General features: G+C 35.5%; 1 protein-coding gene across 2 annotated transcripts in view; it reads right to left on the reverse strand.

Moving 5' to 3' along the window:
• The window catches only part of SDCBP (syndecan binding protein (syntenin)), a 30,880-nt gene that overhangs the window by 1,825 nt on the left and 14,711 nt on the right, over positions 1 to 14,344 (reverse strand). Inside the window, exons 3-8 of one of the 2 annotated variants that reach the window (XM_012661419.1) lie at positions 12,249 to 12,327; positions 10,965 to 11,074; positions 5,107 to 5,268; positions 3,086 to 3,261; positions 1,485 to 1,656; positions 591 to 682 (exon numbers count right to left, since the gene is read on the reverse strand). In XM_012661419.1, coding sequence (XP_012516873.1) covers positions 591 to 682; positions 1,485 to 1,656; positions 3,086 to 3,261; positions 5,107 to 5,268; positions 10,965 to 11,074; positions 12,249 to 12,327 — 791 coding nt within the window. The remainder of the gene's footprint in view (positions 1 to 590; positions 683 to 1,484; positions 1,657 to 3,085; positions 3,262 to 5,106; positions 5,269 to 10,964; positions 11,075 to 12,248; positions 12,328 to 14,344) is intronic. The other variant, XM_012661420.1, reaches the window with a different exon arrangement.

Raw genomic sequence — 14,344 nt, forward strand, 5'->3', positions numbered from 1 at the left:
TCTGAAAGAAAGATTCTAAATTGGCTTGACCAAAACAGCTGACAGAAGCTAGTATTTCAAAAGCTCTAGAGAAAGCAACTCTTGTCCCTTTTCAATTCTCCTCACTCCCAGCTTTCCAATCCTCAGTTCCTGAGGACAAAGATCTCCACACACCACACACTTCTGCTTGCCTCCTGAGATGAAGAGAATGGAAACTGTTACTTCTAACATCCCACAGGCAAGAATTCTCCATCGTGAACCACCATGACTAGATTTCCACTGAACAGAAGAGCGGCAGGCAGAATGCAGCTACATTCAATTGTACTGCAAATTGAAAGCTGAAAGCATGCCCAACTCTGCTTGGATGCCTTTTTTCTACTAGGCAGTATCAAAATTTCGTAAGTGTATGGTGAATTTTATTCCACATTTGGAAAGTTGTAAGGGGTCATCACCAACCAATTCCTCTGATTTAAATAATTTACTTCAGATTTCTAGATAAATACCAGTGAAATTTGTTAAGCAAAAGAACCAAAAGTTTGAGAATTAAAAAAAGTACAGTGCTTTATTAAGTCATACACTATATGCATTAAGTTGAAGAATTGTCTACTTACCGTTTAATAATGTGTTCAAAGATAAAAGCAGGCATGATTGTAATAGTAACTACAGTCCCAGCTGTTGACAGTATGTCTGCAATTTGAGAGTCCTGATAAAAACACATATTAACAATTAATTCCACAGAGACATTTATTTAAAAAATATAAAACTATGTTATTCTTGGTAAAGAAATATACAATATACACCCCATTATGTTTTGCTAATATCTCTAAAATCCTAACTCCGGTATTTCAATTAGAAATATCTAGTTTTCCTTACCAAGTTTAATTCTATAGGAACACAATTTTACAGCTGATAACAAAATTGCTAAGTAAACCGACTTGAATGTATTAGACAAGAAAAACCTTCTTTCATTACTGATGAATAAACAATTTTTCTCTTGTGCAATATACTACCATATCTTCTTAGTGAACCATGTCGTCTAAGCCAAAGTTTATGAAATGAGGTCTTATTAAATAAAACCTTTAGATCTTATGATAGACTTATTTAGGAATTTGTGAAGGGAAAAAACTACAAAAACAAACTATTAATGTGAACCAAAATTATTATTCATTTCCTTATATTGCTGGATTGAAAATAGTTGGACAAACATTCATTCAGAATGTCATCGAAATCTTCACTGCTTATGTCTTCACAGAATTCTAGCTCCAGAGACTTCAGAGATCATTTACTCCAGTCCCTTCATTACAGGAAATGTAACTCGAAATAATAGCCCAGACAATTCCTGTGATCGGCCAGAGCCAGAGCCCAGGTCTCACAACCCCCATCTCCTACCAAGTTTCTATATTTGGGAGGTCAATAGGAAAACAGCACCACCCAAATAGTCAAAAGAAAAAGACATTTGCTAAAATTAAACTGCAACAGAATAAGGCACGAGGTCTGTTCCTAACCTTCAATCCAATGACATTCTGCCCGTTGATTTCACAGATGTTATGTTCCGTGAGAAGACCATTTCTGGCTGCAGAACTATCTTTGACTATGGATGTTATTTTTCCATTTTTAAAGATAAAGCCAACATGTCCAGTACTATCCTTGTGCATGGTGATTGTCCGTTCAAAGGGCCTGAAACATAATGGGTTCAACTAAAAATTTAATTCCAAGGTAAACATTTTAATAGATTTCATATACCATAAATTCTGCCACATTGGACACAGTTTGTTATAATAAATGCTATGCCAAGTGTTTCCACTAAAAGCTACTTATTATGGCTCTGATACTATACATTTCACAGAACATCTTCGTGTAAACGATCATTTTTTAAGAAAATCTATCCACCACGGTTTGACTAATCAACATTTCCTTCAATTATCAAAGACAACATTTCATGTGGCTTATCAATATGCTTTTTCCTTTAAAATGTATCACCTTAGCATTAAGAATGAAATAGGCTTTGAACTAAATCACAGTCGTAAAAATAATTTATTTGTTAACTTTTAGTATCTTCTGGAGCCTAATTGTTCTTAGGAAACATTATTTAAAATTTTACAATATTTCTCACATCTTGATTTTGAAAATTCTATAGAAGATTTTTTTGCTGTACTTTAAAAGAACTGCAGAAGCATTAAGACAAGTTCCTTAAGCCCTTTTAGGAAGGAAGACACGCAGCTATTATAAAAAGGCCGCCAGCTGTCCGCTCTCAAAAGCACTTGCATCAGTTAAACTTGCTTGCTTCTCTATAACTCTATCATGTTATCATAAGGATTTTATGATAAACCTGTGTTTATAAAACTCAGAACAGCCATATCTTCCTGTTGGTCCCACTCAACTCTTTGAAACTCTGCTTAGATAAAAAGTAAAAATGACACTCATCTATAATACATTTACTAAATATCTAACCTGTATGAGAAACTGGAAACACAAAGATAGATAAAACAGAAGTTTAACTGAGAAGAAACAAAACCCCAAAATTTTACTGTAACAATGTGATACAGGTTGCCCTGAATACCTGTAGGGACTGGGCAAGAAAATAAATAAAGGCCTGTATTTCATGTGCTAAATGTTTAAAGGTTATAAAGGAACTAACTGCTAAATAGAATGTTGCATCCTCTGGACAACCACTGCTTCATAACAGGCCTGATGTGGTTTTCCTAACTCCCAAACTGTTTGGAGTCCTGTGGGGACCCTGACCCTCACAACGAGGGACCCTGGCCCAGTGTGAGCACCCTTCCCTAAGCAGTGAATTGGAAAGTGAGGCCAGAGATGCCCTGCTACTTTGTTACTTCTCCGCCATACATTTTCTATTTCCTAGAAAGGTAAAGACATGGAAGTATTTGCTTAGAGGACAAAATCCTATAAACTCTAAAATAAGCTTTGTATTAAAAACAAATCAAACTATGAAAAAAAAATCTGTACACAACTTCAAGGCTATAAAGCTCATCAATACCATTTGATCATTTTCTACAACAAAATACTGTATTCACAGAATCCTGAAAGTCCAAGAAATTGGAAAACTAGTCTGAATTCCCATTTGAGCTATTTACTAACAGCTTACCTGTCACGAATGGTCATAGTAATCTTCTCTCCAAAAGCCTGTTTGAGCACCTTGTGCGCTTTATCAGAGCTCCAGCCAGCACAGTTTTCACCACTGATCTGGAGTACTTGGTCCCCAAATCTCAGACCAACCAACGACGCTGGAGAATTAGCCTGGACTAGCTGAACAAATATGCCCTAGATAATAAGAAAATTACTTTGGTCATTTACCACTATTATGGTATATTAATAATAGTTTTAAAATGCTGGTAAGTTAGGAAATAAGTGTTATGTTAGAAATCTAACCTAGTAACAAAAAAAAAAAAAAAGAAAAAGGAAAAGGAAAAATTATATGAATATATTGTGTCATTATCCCCTAAAAAGAAACTGAAAAAAAATGTATGAAGGCAATAACCTCAAAGAATAAGGCAAAAAAGTGAGATCTCAGTCATATTTTTCTACCTCAAATCGTGACCCACCTGACCAACCTCAATCACCCCTTTCATCTTGGAATAAAAAGACTAAAGAAAGTAGGACAATGTGAATAAATGCAAGGTTCTGTGAGTTTGATAGAATACCAAATTATTAGTTCATGATCACATTCAGGGGAAAAGTCAGTCAAGTATTAGGAATTTGGTCAGTTCTTTTACAGTTTAAAAAATGATAGTTTAAAGTCACTAATTCTACCTTTTGAGCTGAAGGATTCCTTTACATATTTGCTAAATTATGTATAATCAAATAAGATTAAGGTTTATGTAACGGCTTAAAAAGATGGGCATATTAAACACAAGAGTGGGCTTATAAAGAATACACTACAAAATGGATTCAGAAAAGTCAAGTACTGTTTACTCAGAACTAACCCCACATGGATATTTTTACTTATGTAAACTCTCAATCAGATGTTGAACAAAATATAAACAGACAAGTATAAAAGAAGAGTAAGCCTTGTAAAATACAAACACATCTACAAGGCTAGACCCTTTCTACAATCCTACACTCAGTCAGACATGATTTGTGTCACGTGTCTGTTACACTGTAGGGTGGTAAGCGAGAACTAGGCAGCACCCCACAAATGAACTGATGTACTTTGGCCAAGTGGACAAACCCACTGCAAAGACACCTACAATGGGGCCAAGGGGCCTACAAAAAGTATCGTTTCTCTTTAGAACAGAGGAAAGAACAGAAGAGAAATCCTGGTGGAAGGGGCAGCAGCATACAAGTCGGAACTTCCCAACCGCGCACACTGATGGGTCTTGAATAAGCTACGAGTGAGCAAAGACGTCAATGCCCTCAGCCCCCTGGGTGGGCAGGCAGGGCTGCCTCACCCTTTCCACAGCAGTGTACCTCACTGATTATAACTGTCTGTGTGGAAAGGTGGGACATACTGAGCTAATGTGACATAAGACTGAAACAATTCAGTAAGGTCACAGCTAAAACTATGAATTGCGGTAAAGACCCAGCATGTCCTTAACAATTATAAATATTTTCTCAGAGAGTAACCCTGTCTCATCTCTCCAGTATGGTAAGGTGAGAGGTAAAGTAATTAAAAGGTAAAGTAATGGCTGCCCAAATTAGATAAGAAATTTTTGGTCAGAAAATGACCTGTTAAATTTAAATTTGGAAGATAGAAGTAACAAATCTGCAAAACCATCTCAAGTTAAATAATCATTTGGTTTAAATATGAACACACATCAATTCTCACTTGTCAGGTTTTTAACTTTCACATATGCTGCCCTATTTTAATGCCAGAATTCTATTATACAAACTGTCATAGTACATGTAGACCAGTGACCTTTATTCCAGTTAGAGTACTCAAAAATGAAAAATAATCTTTCAATGTAATGGGCTTGAAAGTCCCAATTCTGCCTCCTCAAAATAGAGCATCTCTAAGTGGACAAATTTAAGTTATTAGATTTAAAATATTCTCAATGATAGAAACATGATTATAATTAATTAAAGCATTTCCATTTCAAATTACTTTAGCATTAGTTAATATTCTGTATGCAATGTAAACAAATTCAAATAGATATTAAAAATACTTACATTATCTATTGATTTAAGCCTGAGTCCAATTTTTCCATCTTGATCCTTACACAAAATGACTTCACGAATCCCTTGCTTAATTTCTGCTCTACGAATTCCAACATCGTTGCCAGTCACAGGAGCCACCATATAGTTCATACTGGAAGGTCTTGCTACCAACTGCTGACAAAAACATACGCAATGTGTCAGTATTTAGAAATACTCTCCTTGAAAGAATCTACGATGATAATTGGAGCATACTCAGTTGGGGCTTTCCAAAAGGGAATCCACAAATAATTTCCTTCAGATAAAGTATGATTTCTGTAAAGATGGCACGGTTTTTATTTACTAATTCCTCAGGTAACTTATTCCTACATGTATCATCTGCAGTAGATTCAGTCAGGGATTTACTCTCTATCTGTCGCTTTTTGAATTCATTGGCATTTGCTTCCCAGGTACTTTGGCTTATCTCCATCTCAAATGTATTACCCTTGAACTTTAAAGCCTTATCATACTTCTGAAATACAGAACTTCCAGGAATTATCTTCTGTTATGATCTTTGACCATCTACTTATCCGTTTAGTTTCTGAAAAAGGAGCAACATTCTTATCTCACAGTGTTACTGTGAGGATTAAATGAAAGTGCACATTGCATGGGTCTCAGCACATATAAGACAGTCAAATATTTCTCATCCCTGTCAATAACCACCTGTGGATTAACAAATAGGATGCACAAACCAGACTGCCCCAGAATAGCTATATTAGGGACTTGAGTCCGGTACCATGTTTCAAGTTTCTAATGTTCACAGGTTTTCTTTTTTTTAAAAATATTATGAGTACATAATAGTTGTATATCTTTATAGGGTACACCTGATGTTTTGGTATAGGCATACAATGTTAATTCAAATCAAGGCAACTGGGGTATCATCATCTTAGGCATTTATCATTTCTTTGTGTTAGGAACATTCCACACCCACTCTTTTTCAAGTTTGCTTGACCAAAACTGGTTTCTTGTTTTAAGTGGATTTTCTCCTCAATCAAAAGACAGTGAGGGAAGAGCTTATCAAGGCTTCTTAATGGGAATTTTTCCTAGAAAGACACAAAAAAGCTCTAATCTCCTTAAGAATTGGGATGCTCAGAGTGGCAATGACAGGAAAGAAGAACCTCAGCTATAAAACATCACAGACTGAAAATATATTCATTCAGAATTCATGGTCAATCCAACGGCATATTCTAAAGCTGACAGTCTAACAGGAGTAACACACACACCACACAAATTACTACAGTAGAAATCAGAACACAATGCCAGAAGAAATTACTTATGAAGGATTACAAAAGTTCAAAAGAATTACAGCTGTAAGAGACACAGAAAAATCAGGTAATGGAACAGGAAAAGAAATAAGAAGCAAATGAATTATTTAGTTTTGTTGAAATTCATTTGCTTCAGAATTACCATAAATACTGATTAATATAATAATGTTGGCAGCCTAATGCATACATACACACAAACTTACTATGCTAGAAATCAGAACACAGTTGCGGAAGAAATTACTTATTGAAGGAATCTACAGCAGAGTACCACACATGGTCTTACTGAGTTGTGGAGACAGAGATGTGAAGTCAGAAAGGCCAAGGCAGCTAGCGAGGCAGATAGAATTTGCAGGGCAGTCTGGAGAGGAAGGAACTACACAGAGAAAGAGCCCAGAAATCTACACAGGGGGTCCCCTTGCATCTGCTGCTAAATACTCCTCCAAACATGCATGATGAGGTCAGGCTCCACAAGCCAGGCAACGGCATACTGTTCAGGGAGCTGTAATGGTTTCCAGGGATCACACAGGGTTGGGAGACATTCAAGTATCCACCAGCCAGAGTAGAGAGTGCTTGCTGAATACCCAGGGCCTTCAGTAGAGATCTCAGAGTAAACACACTTCTTTACTAATGGGGATAGTCTAGTTTTACAGACCTACCCCAACAAAGCGTATAGTAAGCCTCAGAAGAATCAGGCAGATCTAGTGCCTGCCAGAACAAGTGCCAACATTCTTAAAAAGCACAACAAAATCTAGCACCTAACAATGTAAAATTCACAATCTCCAGCATCCAATTAAATACACAGGTGGCATGTGAACAAGCAGGAAAATGTAACCTATGTCGGAAGAAAAATCAGTCAACAGAAAGAGACCCCAAAATGACAGAGATCATAAAATTATCAAGCAGATTTTAAAAGTTACTATTAATATAGTCCGTATGTTCAAGGATTTAAAGGAAGCCATGAATGAGGAGAGAACAGAAGATATAAAAACATAATCAAATTTACACTCAACTAATCTTTGACAAGGGTGCCAAGAATATACAATGGGGAAAGGATGGTCTTGTCAATAAATGGTGTTGGGAAAATTGGATATCTACATGCAAAAGAATGAAATTAGATCCTTATCTTACACTATATATACAAATTAATTTTAAATGGATTAAAGACTGAAATGTAAGATCTGAAACCATAAAACTCCTAGAAGAAAACGCAGGGGAAAACTCCTTGATAGTGATCTTAACAATGATTTTCTAGATAGACTCCAAAAGCACAGTGAAAAAAAGCAAAAATAAACAAGTAGGACTACGTCAAACTAAAAAGCATCTGCACAGCAAAGGAAATAATCAACAAAAGAAAAAGGCAACCTACAAAATGGGAGAAAATATTTGCAAACCATCTATCTGTATCTAGTAATGGGTTAATATCCAAAACACATAAGGAGCTCACAGAATACAACAAGAAAAAAAAAAAAAAACCTTATTAAAAAATGGGCAAAAGACCTAAAGAGACATTTTTCCAAAGAAGATACCCAGATGACCATAGGTATATGAAAATCAGGAAAAGTAAATCAAAACCACAATGAGATATCATCTCACACCTCTTAGGATAGCCATTATCAAAACACAGGAGATAACATGTTGGTGAGGGTGTGGAGAAAAGGGAAACCTTGTGCACAGATGGTAGTAATTTTAAATGGTGCAGCAGTTACGGAAAACAGTGCAGAGGTTCCTCAAAAACGTAAAAATAAAACTACCATATGATCTGGCAATCCTGTTTCTGGGTATATATCCAAAGGAAATAAAATCACTATCTCAAGAAATATCTGCACACCCACATTCACTGCAGCATTATTCACAGTAGCTGAAATATAGAACCAAGTCTGTCGACAGATGGATTAAGAAAATGTGGCGTGTCTATGAGCGTGCACGCACACACAAAATGGAATATTATTAAATATTAAGCCTTAACAAAAGGAAATCCTGCCATTTGGACAACATGGATGAACCTAAAGAACATTACGCTGAGTGAAATAAGCCAGACACATAAGACAAGTACTGTCTGATCTCACTTATACATGGAATCTAAAAAAGTGAAACTTACAGAAGTAGAGAGTAAGAGGGTGGTTATCAGTGGCTGGAGGTGGGGAGGGGAGGGTGAAGAATAGGGGTAATGTTAGTCAAAGTGCACAAACTTACTGTTCCAAATGAGTAAGTTCTGAGGATCTAATGTACAGCATGGTAACTATAGTTAATAATACTGTATACTTGAAATTTGCTGACGGTGGATCTTAAGTGTTCTTATCACACATGAAAAAAATGGTTAACTATTGAGATGACAAGATGTGTTGTAATTAACTTGACTGTGGTAATCATTTTACTATCTCTCTCTCAATACATCATGTTGTACACCTTGAACATATACAATTTTTACTTGTCAATTAAAACTCAATAAACCTGGGTCGGGGGGGAGCAGATGGAACATCAACAGAAGAAAAAATATGTGAAAAGAAAAATTCACTAGATAGGAAGAGTTAACAGAAATCTCCAGCAATAGATTAAAATAAATTAAAACAAAACAAAATAAAAAGAAAAGGCAGGGCAATGAAGAGCCCTGGTGATTCAGATACTTCAAAAATTAGGTACCTCCTCTGGGTATTAAGGACAAAAATTTAAAAGACCAGCTGAAGTGCTGGCCAATGGCAAGGAACAGAGAGTCCATGTAGTGAACAAAGGAAGCCATAAATACGAACTACAGCCTCATGACCAGTTACTAAAACAAGAATCACAGCAGCTATGGCTATCTTTTTCTCTGCTTATATTTATAAATTTTCCATAAATACAGTAATTAATCTTTTTGTTCCTCCATATCTCCTCCTTTTACCTTTATACATGAATTGTCGGTAGTGGTTAACTTTACACTTTTTAAGTTAAAAATATTCAGCTAGAAATTTGAATCCTTAGAAGAGTAATTAGTATCACATAGTAATCAATACCATGACCACTGCCCAGCGATGGCAAAGATAACTGGTATCGTCCCTTTCTGGAAAAAGTGTGAGAGTGACTTCATTTATATTAAGGGGTACTTGGCTTGATTTTGTATACCCCTGAATTAAGAATGGTTTTTATATTTTTAAAAGTTGTAAACAAACAATATGTGATAGAGATAGAATAACCATTAAACTCTAAAATGTTTATTATAGAGCCCTTTATAGAAAAGTTTGCTGAACCTCAATTTTCTGGAAGAATTTTACAATAAAGTTGTTATTACTGCCATATGAAGTTCAAATGTAGAAGTGTGTAGATATACTGAGTGGTCAAAGGAGTAGTTGGTAACAGGTATTAAGCTACTGTCCTCAGCTCCAAATCCACCCTTCTGGACTCAACTCTACTTCGGGTGATGCTGGGCCTAACCGCAAATAACGTTTTCCTTTGTCAGTGACTAAAGTGACAAGAGCTTTGTTCCTTTCCGTGTGTTTGCTGTTCACTGCGTGAGCTTGGCCCTTAACCCCTGCAGCAGCAGTTGGTTCCAGTCTCCAGCTTTTATTGACACTGCCAGCACTAGCCTCATGACAACCTCTCAGAGGCACCAGTACTGCAAGCAGTGTCCCCCGCTCCAAGGTCTAAGTCCCAGCTCTGTGGGGCTCTTCCCCCAAGCTTCTAGGTTCTGCTAACTCCTACCTCTTCCCTGTGTTACACCAGTCTTAGGAGAAGCAGCTAACTTTCTGCAATTGCATCTGAGTCCATTTTTGCTTTTTCAATTCTTCAACCTCTTTATCTAATTTCTTAACTTACCTCTGTTGAAATACCGACCATGATTTCTGTTTTCCCAAGTGCACCCTGACTGACAAAAGCAAGCTTTCAACAAATCTTTGGTAAATAAATAAATGTTATGTACTGTATTAAGCACTAAGGTTATGGCAACAAGATAGACATGGACCTTTCATGAAATATTTAACTGTAATTACAGTAACTGCTACAAAGTGCTACAGTCATGGCAATGACCTTAACGAAAGGTTACCAGAACCACTGTATTTAAGTCTAGAATCCGGGGTCTAATTATAAGGAGCCTTGGATTTCAGAAAGAATGTTAAAAAATAATAAGCAAAAAAAAGCTATGATAGACCTATCCTTCAGAATGATTTATCTAGCAGCAGCTTAGTACTGTTTGACATAAAAAGTTATGAGAGGGAAATGTAAGAGAGTACTAGAATAACCTAGGTTGGAAGTGCAGAAATGTTGAATATGGTTATAGTAGGATTACAATGGATAAAATGAATACAAGAAACATGGAAGAGACAGAATCACTAGGCCTTAGTAACTGACTACATGCAGAAGACAATGGACTAGTAAATGGTAATTAGGAATCTTGAACTCCTAATAAATTCAAACAGTGGTAATAGCACAAAATGAAACAGACTATGTAAGAAGTAATTTTCAAAAAGAAGTCTAAAATTTGAAAACACAGATCAATGCTAAAGTTATAAATTTGTGAGCTGGCCACAAAAAGGAGAGCATATATCTATGCGTAAAGTATGATCGTATACAATTCAAAATTAATTACACTATACATACCCCCTGAACTGATGCTCCAGGGACCATGGCCATATTTGCACGTATTTCTTCTTCATTTAAACTCAGGCCCATGTATTGAGAGAGCTCCGGATACAGTTTAGGATAGAGACCTAATATAAATAAAAGAATGAATGAATGAAGGAAGGAAGGAAGAAAAAAGCACTGGCAGAATACTAAAAATGAAAACTACTTTTATTACGGGTTTCAATTTGTGTTAAAAAGTTGTATTTATGTCATAAAATCTAGGATGAATTTAAAGTGTTAACAGCAATTTGGAAGGGCACCCCCCCACCTCTGTAACTACAATTATTACTAGAAATGGAAAATACAGAAAATGTTTAAGGTGAGAGCCGTAAAATATGAAGACAAGTGAACTGAAACAACCTCACATTTCTAAATACTCAAAAGCAGAAATAATTTATTGAATGAGTTACCGGTAAACAGGGCTATGGAATGATTCTTCTGAACTAATGACAATTACAAAAAAAAAGAAAAACCAAAGCTTTTAAATTTATTTAGTGTCATTATCATTTTAATAATGCTAACCACATCCAATGAAATCCTGGAAATGTTAATTTGAAAGATTAACATTATTTAACTTACTAGTATTTATGTATTATTTCCAAAAGCTCCTTTTTACATGGTTTGTGACTTAAAATGAATTTTCTAAAAGAAACATTGTTATAAATGGTTATAAGCCAAGATGACAGGCCGCAAACACCTATTTAACACTTATTTTCTATTTTAATTCATATTATTTATCGGCTCTGTACTGAATCCCTCTGAACCTTGAAGAAAAACGGACCAAAGACAGGATATGGAGACTGAAGAGAGACTTCAGGATTTGGGAAGCTCCCCAAAAAGGAGGTGGGTGGAAATTTCAGAAGCTCCCCTGGCAAAGATAGAGGATGGTTCAGAAAGTTCAAGAGCAGCAGCTGGGGCAACTGTAGTTCACACATAAGGTTTGTTCATAAATTAATCGGCCATATTAGGGACTTCGGAGTCAGGCTAAAATCTATTTTCATTAAGCCATAAAATACATCTTCATACTCATACATAGCTCACTCTCTTGATTAGCTAAAGAGTTATTTTTTCAAATTAGCTTTTTTTTTTATTACAACTACTAGAGCTTTTCTTGAAATAAACTTTTTTCCTTTTTCTCCTAGAGATTTCACCATCAATTTTATGCAGTCAAAAAAAATAACCTTAGATGCCTTATTTCAGCAAAAGAAAGCTTAACATATGTTTCTACTCACAGAGAATGAACCCAAAGTATACACTTACTTCCATCTTGAGAGACAGGAGCAGAAGCTTCTGACAAAACTGCTGGGTTGGCAGGATTTGCAGAAAAGGCAGCCTGAGCCTGAAAGGGAACAGAAAATTCTAACAGCATGCTAACAATACTTACCTAAAATTCTTATATAATTTATCACTTAAATCCACCACTTCCAAAAAGAAACTAAAACACTGAAGTTTTATTTAAGAAAGTTTAATTTCAAACACTTCAGGAAGACTTTATCAAAAGAAATCTGCAAATCAAAAATACGTGACATTCAAAATATTTTTAAAACTATCATACGGAAATCGAGTAAGTACCATCCTACATATCTTATAACCAGTATTTCATAGTGCTATTGCAAACTAATTAATAAATTAATATATTCAAGCTACGATCTAAAATGCCTGACAACACATTTTACATTTCTATTACTCTTTTACCAAGTAAAAATATTTGCATAAGAAAAAAAGCTCAGCCATATTCATATAAAAAGTCACGTATCACAATAACACCAAAAAAGTAATACTAAGAACTTAATATACTTATTAATATTTATCTTACCATTTTAGCATGTCCCCCTGAAATAATCTACATCTTCATTTTACCAAGTATAGGAAAGATTTATAAAATTTTAAAAATATTACAAACTATGTAAAAAGCATTCTTCATCACTGACATAAAGGGATGATGACACAGTAATGTAATTTGTAACTGTTAAACAAACTTGCCAAAACTACTTTGACAAACTATGCATTCGTCAAAGCTACTCAGGCTCAAGTGTCCTCTCAGGGATGCCTACGTCATATTAAGTATCCTGCTGATGGAGATACTTTGTCCTCTACAGATAGATCTGACTTTCCGAAATAGCCGTATGTCAGTTAGAGACAAGTTTGGTAATAAGCTGCATGACCAATCTCGAATTATCACTTTACTTAATTGGAAATATGTTAATCAATGAAGAAATGAAGTTTATACTTAAATTTCAACCTAGCCCTGGAATCAATGCCAAGAATAGTCCCAAAGACACTTAGAGAGATTGAAACTTAATTTAAATAAGCACAGCTTACAAAAGGTTTGAATGGTACTAAACTCATGTGCATGAAAAATGTTCTGATATACTTTTTATTCAATCATTCAATATTTATCATTTTATAATTTGTTAAACATTACACACTGAAACAAAATGCAGCATGAAAACCTTTGTAATTATGAATAACAATCCACAAATTCAAAGTATGCTGAATTTTGAAAGTTCTTTCACCACTTATCAGTTAAAAGGACCTAGCGGCCACTTGGATTACTTCTTGAATCATCTCTAAGGAAAAAAAATACTGTTGAGCACTAAAAAGAAACGAGCTATTAAGCAATGAATAGATATGGAGGAAATTTAAGTGCATATTACTAAGTGAAAGAAGGCAATCTGAAAAAGATACAATACTGTATGATTCCAACTATATATTTTGGAAAAGGCAAAATTATGGAGACAATAAAAAGATTAGTGATTGCCAGGGGTTGCTGGGAGGGAGGGATGAACAGGTATAACCCAGAGGATTTTCAGGGCAGTGAAACTATCCTGTATAATACTACAATGGTATACAGTCATGTATCACATAACATTTTGATCAACGACGGATGGACGGGGTCCCCTAAGATTATAATGGAGCTGAAATTTTCCTACCGCTAAATGACATCACAGCCACCACAACATAGCAGAGCCAACACATTACTCCAGTGTTTGTGGTGATGCTGGTTTAAACAAACCTACTGCACTGCCAATCATAATAAAAGCACATGCAATTATGCAGAGTACATAATAGTTGATAATGGTAATAAACAACTATGTTACTGGTTTATAAATTTACTATATTTTACTTTTTACCGTTAGAGTGTGCTCCTTCTACTTACTCAAAAAAAAAAAATTAACTGTAAAATAGCTTTAGTCAGGTCCTTTGGGAGGTATTCCAGAAGAAGGCATTGCTATCACAGGAGATGACAGCTCTGTGAGTGTTATTGCCCCTGAAGACCTTCCAGTGGAACAAGATGGAGAGGCAGAAGATAGTGATACTGATGATCCTGACCCCGTGTAGGCTTAGGCTAATGT

The sequence above is a fragment of the Propithecus coquereli genome, unplaced genomic scaffold (assembly GCF_000956105.1).
Source record: "Propithecus coquereli isolate 6110/MARCELLA unplaced genomic scaffold, Pcoq_1.0 Scaffold71, whole genome shotgun sequence".
NCBI lineage: Eukaryota > Metazoa > Chordata > Mammalia > Primates > Indriidae > Propithecus > Propithecus coquereli.